Below are 18,731 nucleotides of genomic sequence, written 5' to 3'. Positions count from 1 at the left end.
TCCATATTTTGTTTAGATAATCATAAAGTAAGAATAAAAAAAAAAATAAATAATAACTTTGGTGATCCTCTGACTGTTCACATGGCAACACAATCAGGTCAAAATTTCAATTTGCCCAATATTTTGGTTTAATTGAATTATGTATATTAGCATGCTATCATAATAAAAGAAACATAGTCAATAAGGTAAATATTACCTGCTAAACATTAGCAGGTTAGTATTTGTCGTGTCTTGCACTGTGAGCATTCATCAGGACGACTGTATGAGTGTAGAATCTGTTGTGTGAGGATTAAAATACCGTGTTTGAGACATCACACTACATATAATGTCCTTATTTACGTGTTTGTTGTATCTGCACTGTTGTATTAGCAGGTGTCAAATCAGACATATCAAAGCTCTCAGAAAGTTTTCCGGTCATAATTACGACTTGCAAGTTGACATAAATGTTATTTACAAGTTGAAAACTCGTGATTACAGTGATTCTGATATGACATGGCACAGCTTTCGTACAACCTTGCTGAGGTGCTAGCATGGCTGTGGACTTAGGGTTCTTTCTCTATTGGTGGGGAATTTGATTTTCCTAATCAATGAAATGATATGGAAGAAATTGAAGGCAAAATCATCTTAATGCTGTTTTTCCTTTTCTGTTCCTTTGAAAGGTGTGGTAATTCTATTTTCTTTCACCCATTTGTTTGGTTAGACACTCCCAAAGGACAGGTTTTGTATAATGGGCTCCCATTTATAAGACATGACATCAGAGTAAAACAAACATCCACCTGATATGTTGCAAAACTGAATTTATGAAATGAACAAAGACATTGGTGTAACTACAGGTCGAAACAGGTGACACACTCCTGTGGCCACGGCACACCTTTTGACGATGCAATCAGGACAGCCTGTATCTATATCTATTATTAAAGATTGTTTCGCAGCAGAAAAACCATGAAAGACACTTTTGGAAGGCAGTGACACAATGTGTGCTGTTTATTACTGGGTCTGTGACATACTGTGCAACAGTATATTTGTCGTATATTAAATGCTTTACACAACCTTTTTAAAAAATGTGCATGAGAACTATGCAATGCTCTGATGATCAGTTATAAGCTTCTCTTCTTATTGAACCGTTTTAAAGCTTATAGAAGCGATAAGCCAGCATTGCCGCACGGCTAATTCAAATATAGTCAATTTATTCCATTGTCAGTGTTTCGGCATGCATTTGAGTGTGTTCTACTAAGGACTTCCTTACAGACAAACAATTGAAGAAAAGCAACATTGGTTGGTAAGCACTCACACACACATAAATCAGTTCACTTAAGGTGTTAGACAGGTTTCTGACATATGCTCTGAAGCATCAGGCGTTCAGGCCCTCTGGGGTCTTTTTGATTGACACTCTCCCAAACAAGCGGAACGAACAGAGCCACAAGACACTGGAAAAAACACCCACTTGCTCTTTTCACAAACAAACACGCTTGAGAAAGTGAAGGACAATTGAACGACAGGACGATGGTGGCAGTGATTCCTGCCCTCTGTCTGATCAGAGCAGGAGATCTGTGACTGAGGGCAGCAGCTCAGCTAACTCTGACCCGATGTTGGCCGTCTGAGTAACAGGGTTGCCACGGAGATCAAGGCGCTTCAGCTTGGGGCAGGAGGCCAGCGGCTGAAGATCTGCCAATGAAGAGATTTCTGTGCATTTGAGTTAATGAAAAAGATTTCCCTGTGTGCTGTGGTGATACCAGCAGCAAAGAATAGAAGGAGATCTGACTCACATATTCCCAACACTGGTGTAAAAGTAAGGTCAACATGTCAAATGTCACACTGGGATATTAATTATTTTTTCTAGATACAAAAAATGGAAGCCTAAATGTCCATTAGACAGGTCTGCACTGAAATTGTAATTCAACTGTCACTGGAAAAAAAAAAAAAAAAAACAGAAAAAAAAAAAAACCCTGAATGTCATAACCTGCAGCCTTCATTAATTCCTCTCATGTGTATCAGGGGGAAGTGAGGCATGAAGGGGAATGAATCTGATGTGTTAAGTGTCTTTTCCCTTCTTAATGATGCTGTTTGTTCTGTGAAATTGCAGCACTGTTTTTGTCTACTCAATCTCTACATAAAGTTTCAGGTATAAACCAATTATTCATGCATCAAGCTGAAGAGTCTTGTTACCGCTGCAATTTTCGTAACTCTGTAAACACCGTCCTTGTGTGCAGTGCATCTTTTACATCACACTCTTCACACTCCGTTCAGCTGCTAGCGCTCTTTACTGGGGTTGTTTTGCAGCATTGAGCCTTGTGCACTCAGAGCTGATTCACACATTTCTTGAGTCACTAGTACACTGTGAGAGGAGCATAGAGATATAATATAAACTGATCCCTTTGACACCAGTGATGATGCAGAACAGGAGGTTCTTCAACAAACAAGACTAATGAATATACATCTTTGACTTAAGGATACTGTTATTCTTCAAGTACACTTCCTCCAGTTTGGGAAGGTGATACAGTCCCTCCAGATTTCCTATGCAGTTGTTATCAGCCTCCAAGACCTGAAAGTGTGAGGAGGTAATTTAATTGCAGAAAGAAGTAATCAATATGTACCTTTCTTGCTGTTATCTTCCAATTGTGGGACATACAAAATAAGAAAACAAACACTGCCCATGTAAGAGAGACAACTGGATTTGAATTGCAGCTTCATCACCTCTAGGCACTGCAACATAGCAAACTGAGGAGGCAACTGCTGCAGCTGATTGGAGGACAGGCTGATATGGGTGACCAATAACAGCTGGTCCAGGTGGCATAAAGTGGTTAGGTTCTGTTACAACAACAACAAAAAAATTAGAATATGAATAACTCTTCATAACTTCCCTACAAAGCAGATACGATTAAAGATTAAGACATATATGATTTCTTGTCACTGTTCTGAACCAACCTTGTCAGAAATGCTGAAGACGCGCACTTCAGCATACTCCATTTTCAGGATGGTGTTTTCAATCATGAACTTGCTGCACAGGTCACTGTAATATGCAGAGCGCATGGAATCCACTTCCTAAGGGAGAAAATAAGAGCATTCAGTCAGTGATTTCTGCCTTTTTCAGGTCAGTATCACAGACCGTATTATGCTTGGTACTCACTTTAAGAGTTTGGAAATGATCAAGTGTCTCCTTTTCATATCCCAGGGGGTCTAGCGCCCTCATCAGGAGGATAATGGTCAATAAGCACCCTGCCAGGACAATGAGTGTGTTTCAGTGGCTCCATGAAAACATTACAATCAGCAACAACAACCTTCAGTATGATGTATTTATCTGTGAAGTTAATGATCTCACTCTGTAAAGTACGTGAAGCCGTGTGAATGAGAATGTTAAAAGTGCTCACACTTATTGAGCGGTTCCAGTTCTTGTAGCTGATTGCATGATTGTAGCTCAGACTGTAACACTGAGGTCTTCTCTACTGAGAGTTCACTCCTATTAGGGAAACAAAACACTCAGTTACTGCTTTAAAAAATCTACACAGTGTGCTGCTATTGTGCCAAGATAGTACCTGAAAAGTTCCTGATCTGTAGCAGAGTCCCGACAATAACTTTCAGTTCGACCTGGGAAAGTTAAAATAGTGTAAGGAAGCTTAAGGGAACAAATGTGATGGAACATGAAATGCAAAGATATATGTATCACCTGTGTAAAGAGCGCAGTCCCTGTGAGTGTGTTTTTCAGTCCAGTGCACGGTCAAATTATGTTCGTTGGTGATGTCGCTTATTGTTCCAGGAGGAAGATCACAAATCTGAGTCAGTGTTAAGGTTAAAAAAAAAAAGAAAGGACAAAATGAAGATTATTTATTCCACAAGTGAAAGAAGGAAAACATAAAACCCACGAGGCCTACAACATGAGTGTGCATATTAAATCCATGGCTCTTTTCCTGTACCAACACAACAGAGTAGCAGGACTGGGCAGCATGACTGAAATACAACATCCTTGCTAGAGTGAGCATTTTGATTGTGTTTTAAACACAACTGAATTAAAATGCAATTTTTGAGGCAAAATAATCAAACTATGGCAAAGAGAAAAGTAGCCTAAATGATTCATTAAAGTTTTAAAGCAAACTGCAGGTTGATGCAACTTTCTCACAGTGTTCACCTACAGTCCCTGAGTGAGTGAACACAACAGACAGATGTCTGGCCACAGTCACATCTGGGAAAGAAAAAAATATTAACAAGGAATTAAGAATATGAGTATGAATGAACAGATGAAATCATAACAGCTACTGAGCTTGCATGTCAACAGAATCATTTCAATCACAAATGAGCAAACTGTATCCACTGATACAGACCATGTGACAGGACTGAAAGCTCTGGAAAAGGTTAGTGAATTGATCTTAATTTGTGACTGTTTAAGCCAAAATATTAAAAACCCACTATCCCATATTAATTGTAGAAATAATCTTTTTAAAAAGTTATTTTCTGAAACCAGCATCATTCATGTTTTTCAACACGACTTCCTACATTTTGGAATGAAACCATCATTTATTTGCTGTGCCCTGGCAAGGCATGACGGAAAGTCCCCCTACATGTCTAGAGACAAAAACAACATTCCACTCCAGTGCGTTGATCAAATTATGTGATGATCCCTTTCACTTTCTCTGGGTGCACATACCACAGTGCCTTATCAACATGTGGTATGAGCAGATTGAGGAGAACAGAATGTTAAACTAGCAATCTGTTGAATCAGCAGCACACAGTGACTGCCAACATTAATGTCTGTGGGGTAACCTGTCAATTTTGAGTCACAAAGAAAACGGATACCCAGACTGGGCTGTGTTTAAAGCGCGGATGGACACTCCTCCACTCCACTCTCTGGGGCTGACCGTCAAGGACCAGCAGGAGGCCGACTGACTGCGCCTGACAGACAAAAGGCAGGAAAAAAGGTCACTGAGTCAAAGCAGGGTTTACACTTGAGTTTTTTTTCTCTATACACAGTTCATGTTTTCAAAACTCTTCACACAGTAAACATAAAACAGCAGACATTAAGCCTCACGCAAGGGGGTTTTCATATTCTTGTACAAACCTTTTTTCTTTCAATGCCAACTGTTCATGAGTAGGTATATGTTCCTGAGATTAGTATATTCAATATCCTAAAATAGTTATTTATATATTTACAGACATTTAAACATATCTGTTCATGTTTGTGCAAGTTTCATTCACAAAAATACCAGAGTGAATTAAAAAAAAAACCAAATGATTCATGACTAATATGAGAGGTGGTCATGTGACAGTCACAGAGATATTAGATAGGATAATATTATCACCTACAATAGATGCTGTTACAGTGTTCAGTGTAATAGAGGATGAGACCCCAAGTCAACTGTTGGAGTGAGAACATTTTCCAAGCAAATGTTCAAAAATCTATAATCTATTCTGTGCTGAGACTTACCTAAGTCATACTCAACAAAAAACCTCTCAGTAAACTGGCAAGTCATGATGATGGTAGTATGTTAAAGAGAATATTAATTCAGCATTGAGCTTGTATAGATCTATATATCTGTTCATGACACAGACACAAGGCAATAAGCCTGGACCACTCATGTGTCTCAGTTATATTATTATTACACCCTATACAAAACTGTAAATGCAAGAAAGTCAGTGAATGCCACTAATTCTCCCCAATCATTCATATGTGCCACTTCAGAACAAATCTCACCGTATAACTGGTTTTTGCATGAGGCCTAATGGCACCTCAGCTGTGGATCACTTTTCCTTTCAAATTTCATGAATCGGTATCTCACTCAAACAACATACTATTTTAAACTGTGTGCATTTGCTACAGCTATATCTAAAAAACAAACTACAACAAAACAAACAAAAAACATAAAACTGCTAATTGGTCCAGGTGAGGAAGGATCGGCAAGACAGAGGACAGGGTTGACTTGTACAGCTGTATATCTATATCTGCAGTTATGGTACACATGTGCATGTATCTGTGGTAAATATATACACATTTGTTCTGTATTGTCACTAGAATTACCCTAGCTTAGGAAAATACTTAAACATAAAATATAAGACAGTAGAACAGCAAATAATATTCTAAAAATATTATCAGTGCTCTGATCGTGAGATATGTATAAAGTGTAGTGGTTGCATTTTGCATTGTGCTGAGCTGCAAGTTGGTAAAGAGAACTGTGTGAAGAGCTCTGAGAAGTGAACACAATAGAACTTTGTGTAATCAACTATGAAAATTTTATAAACAAGAAAGCTTTATTTTGTGAGAGTAAATAAACATACTCACATTAACAGGCCTAGAGAAGGCAACAGCTACTCTTTCCTCATCCCGACTGACATACACACAACTTATCATCTCTTCACGTTCCGCTGTTAAAAAGACAGAAACCTTAGGATTGTGCAGGTCACGTTTGATAAATGAGCCTGACCAGGTACAGCAAATGGAAAACTGGTGTGTACTTTCACATATATTTGTACATAAAGATACATGAAGACAGACATACCTCTACCTAGCAACCATCGATAATAGAACCATGCACTCTGGTCATTGGGGTCAGGTGAAGAAAGCATTCTGTACAAGTTCATATTCTGGAAATAAATAAATAAAACAAGACTACAGTTAGATGCTGAATGTGTTGAAATACACAAAAGACATCACTTGCAAAGTACTACTATTAACAGTCACGCTAAAGCCTCAGACTGCCCACATCTGGTGCTAATGGGTATTGCTGATTACACAACCAGGACATTTATTTGCTGGGTTGTTGTTACGTTTACCTTTAAGTAGCTGCTCTTCACAGACACGATGGGAGTGAGTTTGTGGAGAAGGTGGAGGGGAGGTCTGGGGAGACTTGCGGCACGGTGACGGGGGCTCGGGAGATTCCGGGTGGAGAAGCGGCAGCAGGGTGCTACGGTAGTGCCAGCTGGAGTAGTTGGAAAAGTTGGAGCCAATAAGACGATCAGTGAAGGCCAACTCCTGATCCACGGGCACACCAGACATCTTCACAACCATCCGGCGATAATCCCAGCAATGGACTGGAGCAATAAAGGATAGTTAAAGCATGGAAATAGGAGATTTACCATATCTGGATAAACAGACAATACAGTGTCTCAGTATCCTCAATATTCTTGCTTTGTCCTTTTTCTACTCTAACACTCACAATTGCGGTCGTCCAAGCTGAGGCAGCGATCACACAGACTCAGCTCTCTGGCCCAATCCGGTCGAGGCAAGCGGGCTGAGACCCAACCTCGGTGGTGCCAACTGCCATAGGACTTTGGGTTCACCTTCAGGCAGGACTCCAAAAATGACAGCTCAGCCTCATAAATCTTTTGCACTTCATCCTCGTCCCTGGAGCAGACATCAAGAAACACAACAATAATTATTCTCCTGTCAAATCTAAGATTACTGACCCATAAAAATGTGATAAATCTTATATTCTAAATCTATAAGTGACAAAATAACTGGTAATGATTTTACTTCACAGTCTCGAGGTGCATTAGTATCTCTCTTCTGTAGTTCCAGAGGGTTGCAAAGTCAGGATTGGATGACAGCAGCTGCTGGGTCAGCTGGAGAGCCTCATCATCCCAAATACCCTCTTTCCTCTATCATACAGGCGAAAGTGAGGAGTGTGAGGAAAATAAACAAAGTGACAGACAGGCAGACACAAAAGGCACAACTCAGTCGGTGAAACAGATCACCAAACACTGAATATGACATTTAGGTCAAAGACTGTCATTTAAAGTATGTGACTAGTGTTATTCTGTGTTTTTCTTACGGTAAACATAAGACTAAAACCAAGAATGGCTTTCCTACCCTCTCTGTTGCAGTCAGCTCATAGCTCACCAGCTTAAAGCTATATAGTTTTCATTTTTGAAAAGGCTCAGTAATTTTCTAAAACAGCTGGGTGATGCAGATTTTGGCTAACATTACTCAGTAAACAGGAGTAAATAGTGCATTTGTTGGGGACTACATACAGACATGTACTAATACATACGTGGTACACTGGTGAGTATTTACAGCAGGAGAATGATGTATTGCATTTAAATAAATTACAGTGCTCATGCTCATTGTAACAAAGGAAAATGTCACTCAGACCATAATTGTGGTAGTAAACTACCTTTGGCTTTATTACACTGACAACACATGTCAAATCACCAGACTAACTCTCACTCTTCCTAACTGACCTTAGAAAAACAGGCATCTCGTGCAGCCACATATATCTTCAGTTTCTTCTCTCGCTCCTTTCTTTTCTCCTCCTCCTGCTGGGCTGTGGATTTAATCTTCACTCGTCCATGCTGTTAAAAGCACAAAGAGCAGGAGGCACAGCAGGTACAGTTTACTCTGCTGCTAAAAGGGTAGTGTAAATAATTTATTACTCCACATACAATATGCACACTATATCACTGCAGTGGGTATGCCTACACTGCAGAAGGTAATGAGTAAATTATAAACTTCTTACCATCCTCTCTGATTGTGAAGGACGACTTCCGCAAAAGATCTGTATATATGGGCACATGAAAGGTGATATTAAAGGTTAGGCCTGGTAACGTTTACATGACAGACGCACAGAGAGCTGACAGACTGACACAAAAGTTATGATAAGTCAATATCATGAGCTTAGCCGCTGGTTTATTATCAGTGCGTGTGCATCCAGTCTTCAGTAAACTCAAAACACTGAATGCAAACAGCCCGAGTCTGAAGTTAGCTTGCTAATTAGCTCCGTTGTCAGCAAACAACACTGGGCTGGGCTCATTCACACTTCATTCAAAGCAGAACAGAATAACAGTAACCTGCGATAGAAAATACATTTTGATTACTAATAAACACTGACCGCAGCGTTACGTACCAGATAAAATACGCACCTGGTTTTCTACCTGGCTTGGTGTATGTTTTTCAGACAGGAGTTTGATTTGTCATGTCACTATCACCATTTCTAATGACTACAATATTTCTCTTCCGGCTCTTGAAAACTACGTCACAGAGGGGCGTCCGTTGCTACCCGTGGTGGTTTGTGGCTCTCTAGTGGAGAGACCAGCAAACAGCAGCGCAGACATATACGCTGTATAAAACGGGTGTTAATCTCAGAGGTAGACACAGTTTGCTGGTACCTGGACATATATTTAGAAACAGTGGTTCGAGGTTCAGGTGTTAAATCCCACCGAGACTCCCTGAAAACACGAGGAGAGGAGATGACAGGGTTTCACGTCCGCTTGAATCGGTAAGATTGAGTCAAGTTAGCTAAAAAAGTGTTTGTCTTCAGTCTCTGAACTGTGTTTATATATAACTTACATGAATTTACTTAAAGCTTGGTGAGAATTCTGTAGGTATGGTACACACACACATGCATACAGGCATCTGTGTTTGCAAAATGTTGTGTAAACCTACAGCAACAAAAGAGTAAAATAGCCGAATTTGTGGTTTGGTTAAAATGTCTGTAGAAAAGAGGTTTGAAAATGTTGGCTTTACTCACCCTGACGCAGCTGAGTCCTGTGTGGCCAAGCTAGAGCTCTGATAATATTTGTTTGCTGATACATAGAAGTCAAAAGATTTTGAATGTCTTCATTTTTCCAACTGTTATTTTGATTTACATAATTCAGTGTCTCAGTGCGTGTGAAATAAAAGTATAGAGAAAAAGAAACAATTTGAAATTTTAAAAACATGAATCATCCTTTTATTGGAATAAATTGAAATCATTTTGCGTTGCACTTGCAGGCTGCAGAGTTTGAGTGTGGAGACTGTGCTAGTCTTCCATCATGTGAAGTCTATTGTCTCGCTCTTTTCTACCAGTGTTTTGGGTCATTATCTTGCTGAAGGATGAAGGCCTGATCATTCAATCTGTCTTCATTTGTTACCCAAGATTTTCTCACCATTCTAATAACAATATACAGTATTAAGAATGCATTAGAGGGAGGGTTACAGTCTGTTCCAACACTGCCATTAGGATCTGTAGTACCACCAAACTGGGCTTAATTAACGCCCATTGCTGGAGGAAAGATGTTTTTTAAACAGTTTTCTTTAATCTCAGAAAAAGGCCAGTTTTCCATGAAATGTGCATGGTTTTTCAGTTTCTTTTAACCTAAACTTTATTTTAGCCTTTGGCAGTTTACTGCTGACCTTTGTATGTTATTCACTGGACTTGAACTACTGGAAAAAATAGTGGTTTTCTAAAATTAGCTTGATCAGGTCAATAAGCTTATCATAGATATCCCAGTATTTTTTCTTATTTTTTATTAATGAACAAAGAAATTCAGTATGCATATGCCAAAGATATTGCCATTGTTGAGTGATGACAGTGATGACATTACTTGTTCAGCCAATATACCATGTATGGTCTTTTGTTTGTTTTGTTTTTGCTTTCTTTTTTAAACTCTACTAAAACTAAAATCTACATATCTGTACTGGCACAAAAATCAAGTATGGATCAGTCTTAAGTTCACTCACCAAAAAAAATGACATTTAAAACTCATATCTGTCTATAGCAACACAAATGTGGGCAGCCTGTTCCTTGAGAATGGAGAGCAAATGGAAATGTCACTGAAACTGTTCTCAACAAGGTCTGTGGACTGAGATCAACCATGCTCTTGGCAGTTAACTGTCTCTTTGAATTTGTTATTAAAGCCGTATACTTTATAAAGAGGATGAAAACAGTTCATTGGTCTGCACTGAAACTGGATGATTTATGTTTTGATTTGTAAGATGAAAACATCTGACATTAACAAATGTTTTCATGGATTAAGCATAATTTGTATTCTGATGATTTATTGGCTCAGTTGGTATTTTTAACTTTAGGGCATGCCCTCTTCTGACATCTTAAAGTTAAAGTTAAATGAAGAGACACCTAAATGTGTCTTTTGATTTACTGCCCAGCAGTTTTATTGACTATGTATAAATTTAACTGCTGTTCTGATCTCAAAATGTCAAGACATAGAGGACCATGATCTTTTTTTGTACCACTGAACCATCCCTCATTTTCTTATTAATTTAAGGTGTAGATTTTTTTTGTTGTGGAAACGTCCAAGTGCACTGACATTAAATTGTAAAGAATTAATCTCTCCTTCTGAAAACAGGTTGTATAGGAATAAATCACTTGGAAAAAAGGATGGAAGATCTAGTACAGTTGAATGATTTGAAAGTGTTATAAGTAAGGTGTAGCTACAGTATAGTCCCCCAAAAACAAAAACCCTTCTAACCACATCCCTCAAAATTACCACTAACTTGAGCTGTTCAGTCACAAGCTCTCCTCTCTAATTTTCAGGCCACTGCTACCTTCTAAGCACTGTGTCATATTATTACATGATATTAATTCTTCCATTATATTTTAAGTTGGGTTACCCTTTTCTTACAATATCAAAAATCCCTGAGGGCAAATCAGTTCCTTTATGCTAGAATGCATTTTTTATTACACCAGCCTATTGAGACTGTTCATTCTGGAATATCAGCCTCTGTGTCAAAGTCCAACCCATCACGTGGGAGCACAGATCTGTACCCTGATGTCTGAGAGAAGTTGAGGGTCAGTTCGTTGTCTGCATTCGCACCTGTGGGAAGTGTAGATATCCAGCCCAGAACTTTGTCAAAGGTGCTAGTGGATTTTTTCCTGTCTGATAAAGACGCAGCAATAGATGGTGCTGGACTGTCTCCTTCCACTGGAAATGAAACAAAAACACAATTTGACTATGGTCATGCTCAGTGTTATTGTGAATTCTAGAGCTAATATTATGATTTTTACATACGGCTAGGAGTCAAGCAGTCCTTGCTGCTCTGAAGAAGAATTGTCGATCTCAGTATGTCCTTATCCAGCTTTTCAATTTCCTGGTTAATTTTTGCATTTATGCTTTCCTCCTTCTCCTTTCCCTCCTTCTTCCACTGACCAATACCTCTGGTTTTGATTTTGGACATGTCACCAACTAATCATTAAAACAAAAGATTAAAACAATAATATAGTTACACCCTGATTAAATAATTAATTAATTAACTAAATAATTAAACCATCCCCATCAATGTGTGATACTCACTCAGTGACTTAGATTTAGTGCTGATTGCACTTCCCCTGATCTCAGCCTGCAGTTCAAGGAGTTTTTCCTTGAAGCCCATCATCAGCTCCAGCTCTCTCCTCCTGTACTCCTTCTCCACTCGATGCTTCAGCACATGTTTGATCTGCTTCCTCTTGAACTTCTCCTCAATTCTCAGGTGGATGTCGTTCATGTCCGGGCAGAAGAGGCGGCCGCTGTTCCCTGCCACCATTTCCTCTATCTTCTCAAACAGCTCAGTGACCTGACTCATATCAGTTTTTTTTGTGTTGTTCATGACATGGTACTTGTTCTCACACTTGTCTACCAACCAGCATAGAGCACCGTGCTCCCTCTCAATGTGCTCCTCTACAGATTTATCTGCTAGTTTGTCTCCGTATGTGAACAGAACCATCGTGTGTTTCCACACACTGGCATCAAAAAGGTTCATGTGCTCCTCCAGAGCGACCTGCTGAACCTCTCTGAACATCAGGTCCAAAGGAATGACCAGCAGAACTGCATGGACCCCTAATGGACTCACTGAAAGACCTCCAACAATCTCTTTCTCCATCTCTGTGGTGCAATGGGAGGACTCCCTCTGCCAGCCTGGGGTGTCGATCACTGTGATCCTTCTGCCGGCAACTTCCCCTTCCTCCACCTGACAGTGCTCAGTGTCACAAGTGGGAAACACTTTTTTATGCAGGAGGTTATTTCCTGTTGCACTCTTTCCAGACTTCTTCTGACCAAACATCACTATCCTCAGCTCCTGTAACCTGTTTCTGGAATCTGAGAGAAAAACAAGTGTCATTACATGACAGAGGCACATGTTGCACACGTAATGCAAATGAACAGTGGTGTGATAATGGTGAGTCTTTGCTGAGACTTCAGGAGGTGTTGATTTGTTATAGTTTATATTTGTTATAGTTTATAGTTTACTAATAAAGCTATTGTTCAGAAAAAATACCATAAATGATATATTATCAAACCTGTGTAGCTACATTTGATAATCTGATTCACCTGTGTATACTCGGTAAGTTTTCAAAGAATAATTTAAAGAGGCCAAATGGTTGTCGCTGGAATTTCCAGTACTCTGCTCACCGCTCACCTGAAAACTAAGACGTCCACCTTCCAGCTACTACAGCTGCTGGTGCTATTTATGAAGCATTTTATAAGCCCCATCTCCACCCCAGCATCCATTCTGCAGGTCAAGTGCTTATTGTCACTCCCCACTACTTACAGTATTGACCTTGGTGCGTACTTGTGGGGAGTGATGAGGTCAGAGCTTAGACACCAAATGCTAACACCGTACATATTCTGCATTAGATTAGATTACTTGACTCTGAAGCATACTGTACCTCTGACGGTGTTTCTTTTGGCCTTGACTTGACTTTCCCTCAGTCTTGCTCCTTCTTCCACTTTTCTTCGTCTTTCTTCAATCATCATAAATATCTGCTCATCTCGGACAAAATGGTCCCAACCATTTCTAGCTACAGTCTCAGTGATTTTCTCCAGTAACTCTGTGACTTGAGTACCATCATCAGTATTCTTGTTATCAATGACATGATATCTGTTTCCACATTGTTCAACTAGAGACCGTAAGGCCTCTCCCTCCCCTTCGATGTACTCCTCTATGGTGTGTGTTCCCAGCCAGTCTCCTCTGGTGAAAACTACCATAGTGTGTCTCCACACTCCTTCTCCAAGAAGCTCCACATGTGTTGTTACAGCATGTAAGTGTTTGGCATTGAAGGATGCATCTGCATCTATCACCACAAGGAAGACGTGGGGCCTGGGGGGGCACAGAAACATGCTGCGCCTCAGTTCCTCTTTGATCACTTCAGGAGTGTCAAACACAGGGAAGCCTTTCCACCAACCTGGTGTGTCAACAAGAGTTATTTCAGTTTTACCCACAAATCCCTGCTGGGCCACAGAGTGTGCTGTTCTTTTCCCATCTTCTTGCTCTTTGATTCCCAAGATGGTATTCCCTACTGAGGTTTTCCCAACGCTGCGGCTTCCCAAGAGAATCATCTGGAGTTTTGGGATGGGTTTCATCTCTTCTGTTATCAGACATAATAAAGCTTGGTTAATCGTGGCATTTTTTTTTTTCAATTTATGTTTTGTTTAAAAAATAGTTAAACCCTAACAAGATGGAAATGGCCAGCTTGGCTCTAAAAGCAACAAAATCAGATTACTAGTACCTGTAAAGTTGACTGTTTAACAGTGGACCCTCTAGGAAGTCACTGGTCAATGGTGAGCTCTGTCAGTTTTTCTACAGATTAAACTAACAAGGTATAGTGTGTTAATTAGTGACCTTTTAGAGGAGCTGCTAGCTGGATTTTGTTACCTCCAGACAGAGCCAGACTAGCTGTTTCCCCTTGTTTCCAGTCTTTGTGCAAAATTAAGCTAACCACCTACCCGCCCTCGGTTCATGTTTAATGGACTTACATGAGAGTGGTATCAATTTTCTCATCTAATTCTCAGCAAGAAATCAAGTAAATGCATTTCCCAAAAATGTCAAACTTTTCTTTTATGTAACTCAGTAAATGTCTGTTTGAGTGCACCCACTGCCACACTCACCTGGAATGAGCGTTTTCATTTGTTGTCTTTGCTCCTCTGCCCTCCTGCGTCTCTTTTCTGCTCTTTCAGCCACCTCTCGTTGCTTCTTTTCAATGATGGTAAAAGTCTGTTCATCTACCTCATAGCAACTGCCATTGTTGTGCCACACCATTTCATCTATCTTCTCCAGCAGCAGTGTGACCTGAGATAAGTTACTTTTATCCTTGTTATTGAACACATGGTATCTGTTCCTGCACTTCTCTATTAACCACTTGAGTGCACCTCCCTCACTCTCAATGTGCCGCTCTATCGTCTTCTCCCCGAGGAAATCCCCACAGGTGAACAGCAACATGGTGTATCTCCAAACCCGCTCTCCTAGGAGTTTCATGTGCTCCTCTACGGTCCTTCTTCTGCTCCACAGAAAAAGCTGAATCTATAGGGATTACGAGGAGAAAAACCTGTGGTCCGGGCAGACACTTTGACGCATTGAGTTTAAATGTTTGCTTGTTCCCCTCTGGGATCTCTGTGAGGGAGAGAGAGCTGCTCCATCCTGGAGCATCAACCACGGTCAACTTCCTGCCCTCCACTTCTTCATGTCTCACTTCGGACTGAGCCGTTCTGGTTCGGCCACACTCAAACCTTTCCTTTCTCAGTATGGTGTTGCCAGATGAACTCTTTCCAGCCCATCTCCCTCCGATCAGGATGAGTCTGACCTCCTGCAGGGTGAAGCTCTCTTTGTCCGCTGAAGAGCAAAGGACATCTTGTTATGCAGAAATAAAGAATGAGAGTTTGGCCAAAATGTCATGTTTTCAGTAACTTTGTGAAATTTCCTTGGCTTGATGATAATGCATTTTGTTATCATTGAATTGGTGTGTCATATAAGGAAGTCAGAAAATGTCCTTAACAGAGGAGGAAAATGCAATCTGCCAGCTGAAGTGAGAAAATAATCAAAACTAAAATGACAAGGTTATCACACCAGGTGTCTCTGCTGCTTTAGATCACAAGAGGAATACTCTGGCAAACTTGTGTTTGTGTTGTTCCTCTGGCTTTTTGTGGCAGTTATTTTTGACTTTGTTAATCCCTTTCATTTGTGAGATGGAGTCCAAAGAATAACAGTGACGTGAGACAAAGCCTGAAACATTTTTAGAATGACCCTCAACCACAACAGATCATTTTGAGGCATATAAAGAAGCTACAGGGAAAAAAGATCAACAAAATCAGCTGAAGAATGACTCATGACCTCCCGTTGTCAGTTGTGCTGTGTGAGTTGTGGTAAAAATATAAAAGAGAAAATGTAATAAGTGACAAGTGGAAATCAGAATGACTTATGATGTAGTGCAGTCCAACACAATAACCAAATACTTCTTTTCTCATTTCTATCATCTCTAAGCATTTACAAGAAACTGCTGGTGTGGAGTTTTATCATTAAGGAAGGCAATTGCCTGATAACCTGATGGGAATCAAACATGCTCTGAGTTTGTCAGCAAGCAAGATCAAATCTGGCTGTTTTTTGTTTGGCATCTGTTTCCTGGGTTACATTGTGTCTCTCTCGTTCTAGAAATGCATGCCAAGACTGTCTGTTTTTATTTTTGACCTTAACCAGCTTGCATTAATTAAGTGAGAATGACCTCTAATTGTCACTTGTGTTGTGTGATTTGTCAGAAAAATATGCAATGGAAACTGTGATGACTGACAAGGGAAATTCAAGACTTTTATGATGTAGAGCAGCGCAAGCAAATACCTAATTTCTTCTTTAATTTTTTTATTTTTTATTTTTTTGCTATAAAGTATCTTACTAGGTTTAGTTTTGTGGTAGCATTATACCTGACTACATTATAATGAAAAGAATGTATAATATTTTCATCACCTCTAAAAATAATAGAAACCCATTTTATCTACATGAAAAACTACAACCTGAGAAGTTACCGCAGACTAAAGTTGCAGTGTCAAACAATTAAAAATGCTAGACTTCACAATTTTTGCTGGAGAATTGCATCAGACTGCATAGCAATCAAAAGGAGTGCCTGTATTTACAAGAAACTGTTGGGGTGGAGTTTCACCAGGGGTGGAGTTTAATCATAAGGAAGGTAATTACCAGATAACCTGATGGGAATTAAACGTGTTCTAAGTTTGTCAGCCAAAAAATCAAGTCTTGCTGGTTTTTATCTGGCAACTGTCAGAAGGGTTGTATTGTGTCACTTTTGTTGCTCTAAAAATGCATACCAGTACTGTCTGGTTTTATGTTTTCACCTTTACTGGCTGACATTAATACATGAAGTTCAGTAATAGTAATGAATTATGTGAAGTTTTTCACTGTCAATGGAAACAAGCTTATTTTATGTCAGAGCAGATCTGCATGTTTCACTGAACAACACTTACTGTAATCTGAATAACATAAGAATGCATTTAGAGAAAAAAGTCATTCATCCAAGCCCTTGTTACCTGTAAAGTACTTACGTTTTAAGGTAGTTCATCTCTAAGTATGTTAAATTACGCAGCTACCAAATTATATACAGTATACACATAACAGTTGTTGATAAACTCACCAAGATTGTTTTCCATCTTGTCTGATCCTCTCTTTTCACAGCTAAGTTACTGCCGACTGAACATCCCCAAGATTCTGCAGAGGTCAGAGTATGTCTTCAGGTCAAAAATATGGAGAGAGAATGTATTTAGGAATATTTTACTGCCAGTTCACACAGCCTTGACTGTATGCAACGAGACAACAAAACAAACTGCACTGCACTGTCACATGAAGTGGTGAAACTGGTTTTGCTCACGCTATTTTAAGAGCTTGTGCAAACACATGAACTGTGTTCAGCTATGCAGTATGCTGAGGAATATCAATTACAGTGGATTACAAAAGCCTTCATTAAGCTATTGCTATCCATAATACCAAACATACAGGGGAAAAAATTCTCACTACTTAGTGAGAAATGTAGGCCTATTTCTAGTTTCATAACAAATTTCTTTAATAATTTATTTGTCACTGTGTGGAAAAATCACTATGGGAGACAGATTGCTGAACTGAATGTGCTGTTAGATGCTCTCCGGTATCTGGTTGTTGAGAATCGCTGATCTGACACCAAATCCACGCACAATAATTATGCATAGATGTACAAAACATCACATTAGCATAGCCCATGAGCCATGATAAATAAAAAACACCCAGCACGTGTCCCGATCAATCACGTCACAGGCATTATTGACAACAAGTGAAATCAAGCACAGTGAGTAGTTTAGGCCTTCACACATACTCTACATTTGAAATTACCAGAGACAAAACATTCAACTTTTATTAGACTCTATGCATTTCTTTTATCATTTATTGTTAATAAAATGTTAATAGTTATTTTGCAGTTTTTCAAGATACCACCTCCACTGGCTCCTTTCCACATTCACAAGGTTGTGTCCTGTTGTGGCTGTGCATGAACATGGTGTTTGTTATGTTATGGTCAATCCATGATGTGCACAGAAGTCCAGTAACAAAGCACCACTTGGGTTCAGATGAGGTTCTTAAGCATAAACAACAGTCAGAGCCTTGAATTGCTTTTAGTCTGGCCACTGCTCTGGGACTAATTTGCCTGGAGAGACTCTTAACAGAGGCTGTTCCCACAACACACCTCCCAGGATCATGGGGACACGCAAACCCTTCCAGCACCTTAAAGTGATGATTCACAACAATGATTTGTGCAATTAGTTAAAATAGATTGTGTTTGTTCATATTTGTAACTTAGATGGAGATCTGACCATTTTAAAGACAAATTTATACATAAATGCTGTTCACTTATTTTTTCTTGCAAATGCAGAGACAAATGCAACATCTTGTGAAAAATGATGGTAAATCAATACATTTACTTTAAAGACAGAAAGGGTAGCATTCCCTGTCAGCAGCTGTGAGTTTTTTTGATTTTTTTTAATTAAACAACAGTATCTAGATCCTTTGGCTTTTTAAAATAAAAGACTTCTAATAAATCTCATCCAAAAATGCATCTGTTTTCATTGCAAAACAGCGTATGGTTGATAAGTTGGGCATTATTTATGCCTCATTCATTATAAGCATCATAAAACAAATTGTTGTCATAAAAGTCATAATCTACCAAGTTAAATTACTTAATTACTTAATTAATGACAGTTACTCAACCAATATTCTCATCTCAAAATGTACATATATACAGCCACTGTATTTT

At 39.3% G+C, this 18,731-nt stretch overlaps 2 protein-coding genes across 2 annotated transcripts; both read right to left on the bottom strand.

Annotated features, from left to right (window-relative positions):
- Positions 1-953: 953 nt before the first annotated feature.
- On the bottom strand, positions 954-8,956 carry rabggta (Rab geranylgeranyltransferase subunit alpha). The gene is given in 18 exon segments (XM_051077313.1): positions 954-1,683; positions 2,455-2,542; positions 2,695-2,808; positions 2,926-3,042; positions 3,128-3,216; positions 3,369-3,457; positions 3,534-3,585; positions 3,665-3,770; positions 4,789-4,884; positions 6,269-6,351; positions 6,486-6,537; positions 6,539-6,570; positions 6,760-7,017; positions 7,143-7,330; positions 7,460-7,584; positions 8,167-8,277; positions 8,442-8,480; positions 8,829-8,956. Coding segments are annotated over 17 exon segments (1,752 nt in total). The 5' UTR covers positions 8,445-8,480; positions 8,829-8,956; the 3' UTR covers positions 954-1,534.
- A 1,237-nt stretch (positions 8,957-10,193) lies between these two features.
- Positions 10,194-17,306, bottom strand: LOC108879092 (GTPase IMAP family member 8-like). The gene is given in 7 exon segments (XM_018670251.2): positions 10,194-11,625; positions 11,713-11,886; positions 11,995-12,774; positions 13,344-14,042; positions 14,563-14,950; positions 14,952-15,283; positions 17,088-17,306. Coding segments are annotated over 7 exon segments (2,610 nt in total). The 5' UTR covers positions 17,104-17,306; the 3' UTR covers positions 10,194-11,404.
- Between the last annotated feature and the right edge of the window lie 1,425 nt (positions 17,307-18,731).

This window comes from Lates calcarifer, linkage group LG17 (assembly GCF_001640805.2).
Source record: "Lates calcarifer isolate ASB-BC8 linkage group LG17, TLL_Latcal_v3, whole genome shotgun sequence".
Classification (NCBI taxonomy): Eukaryota; Metazoa; Chordata; class Actinopteri; family Centropomidae; genus Lates; species Lates calcarifer.
The sequence above is the reverse complement of the archived record's forward strand: the minus strand, read 5'-3'. Positions and strand labels throughout refer to the sequence as shown.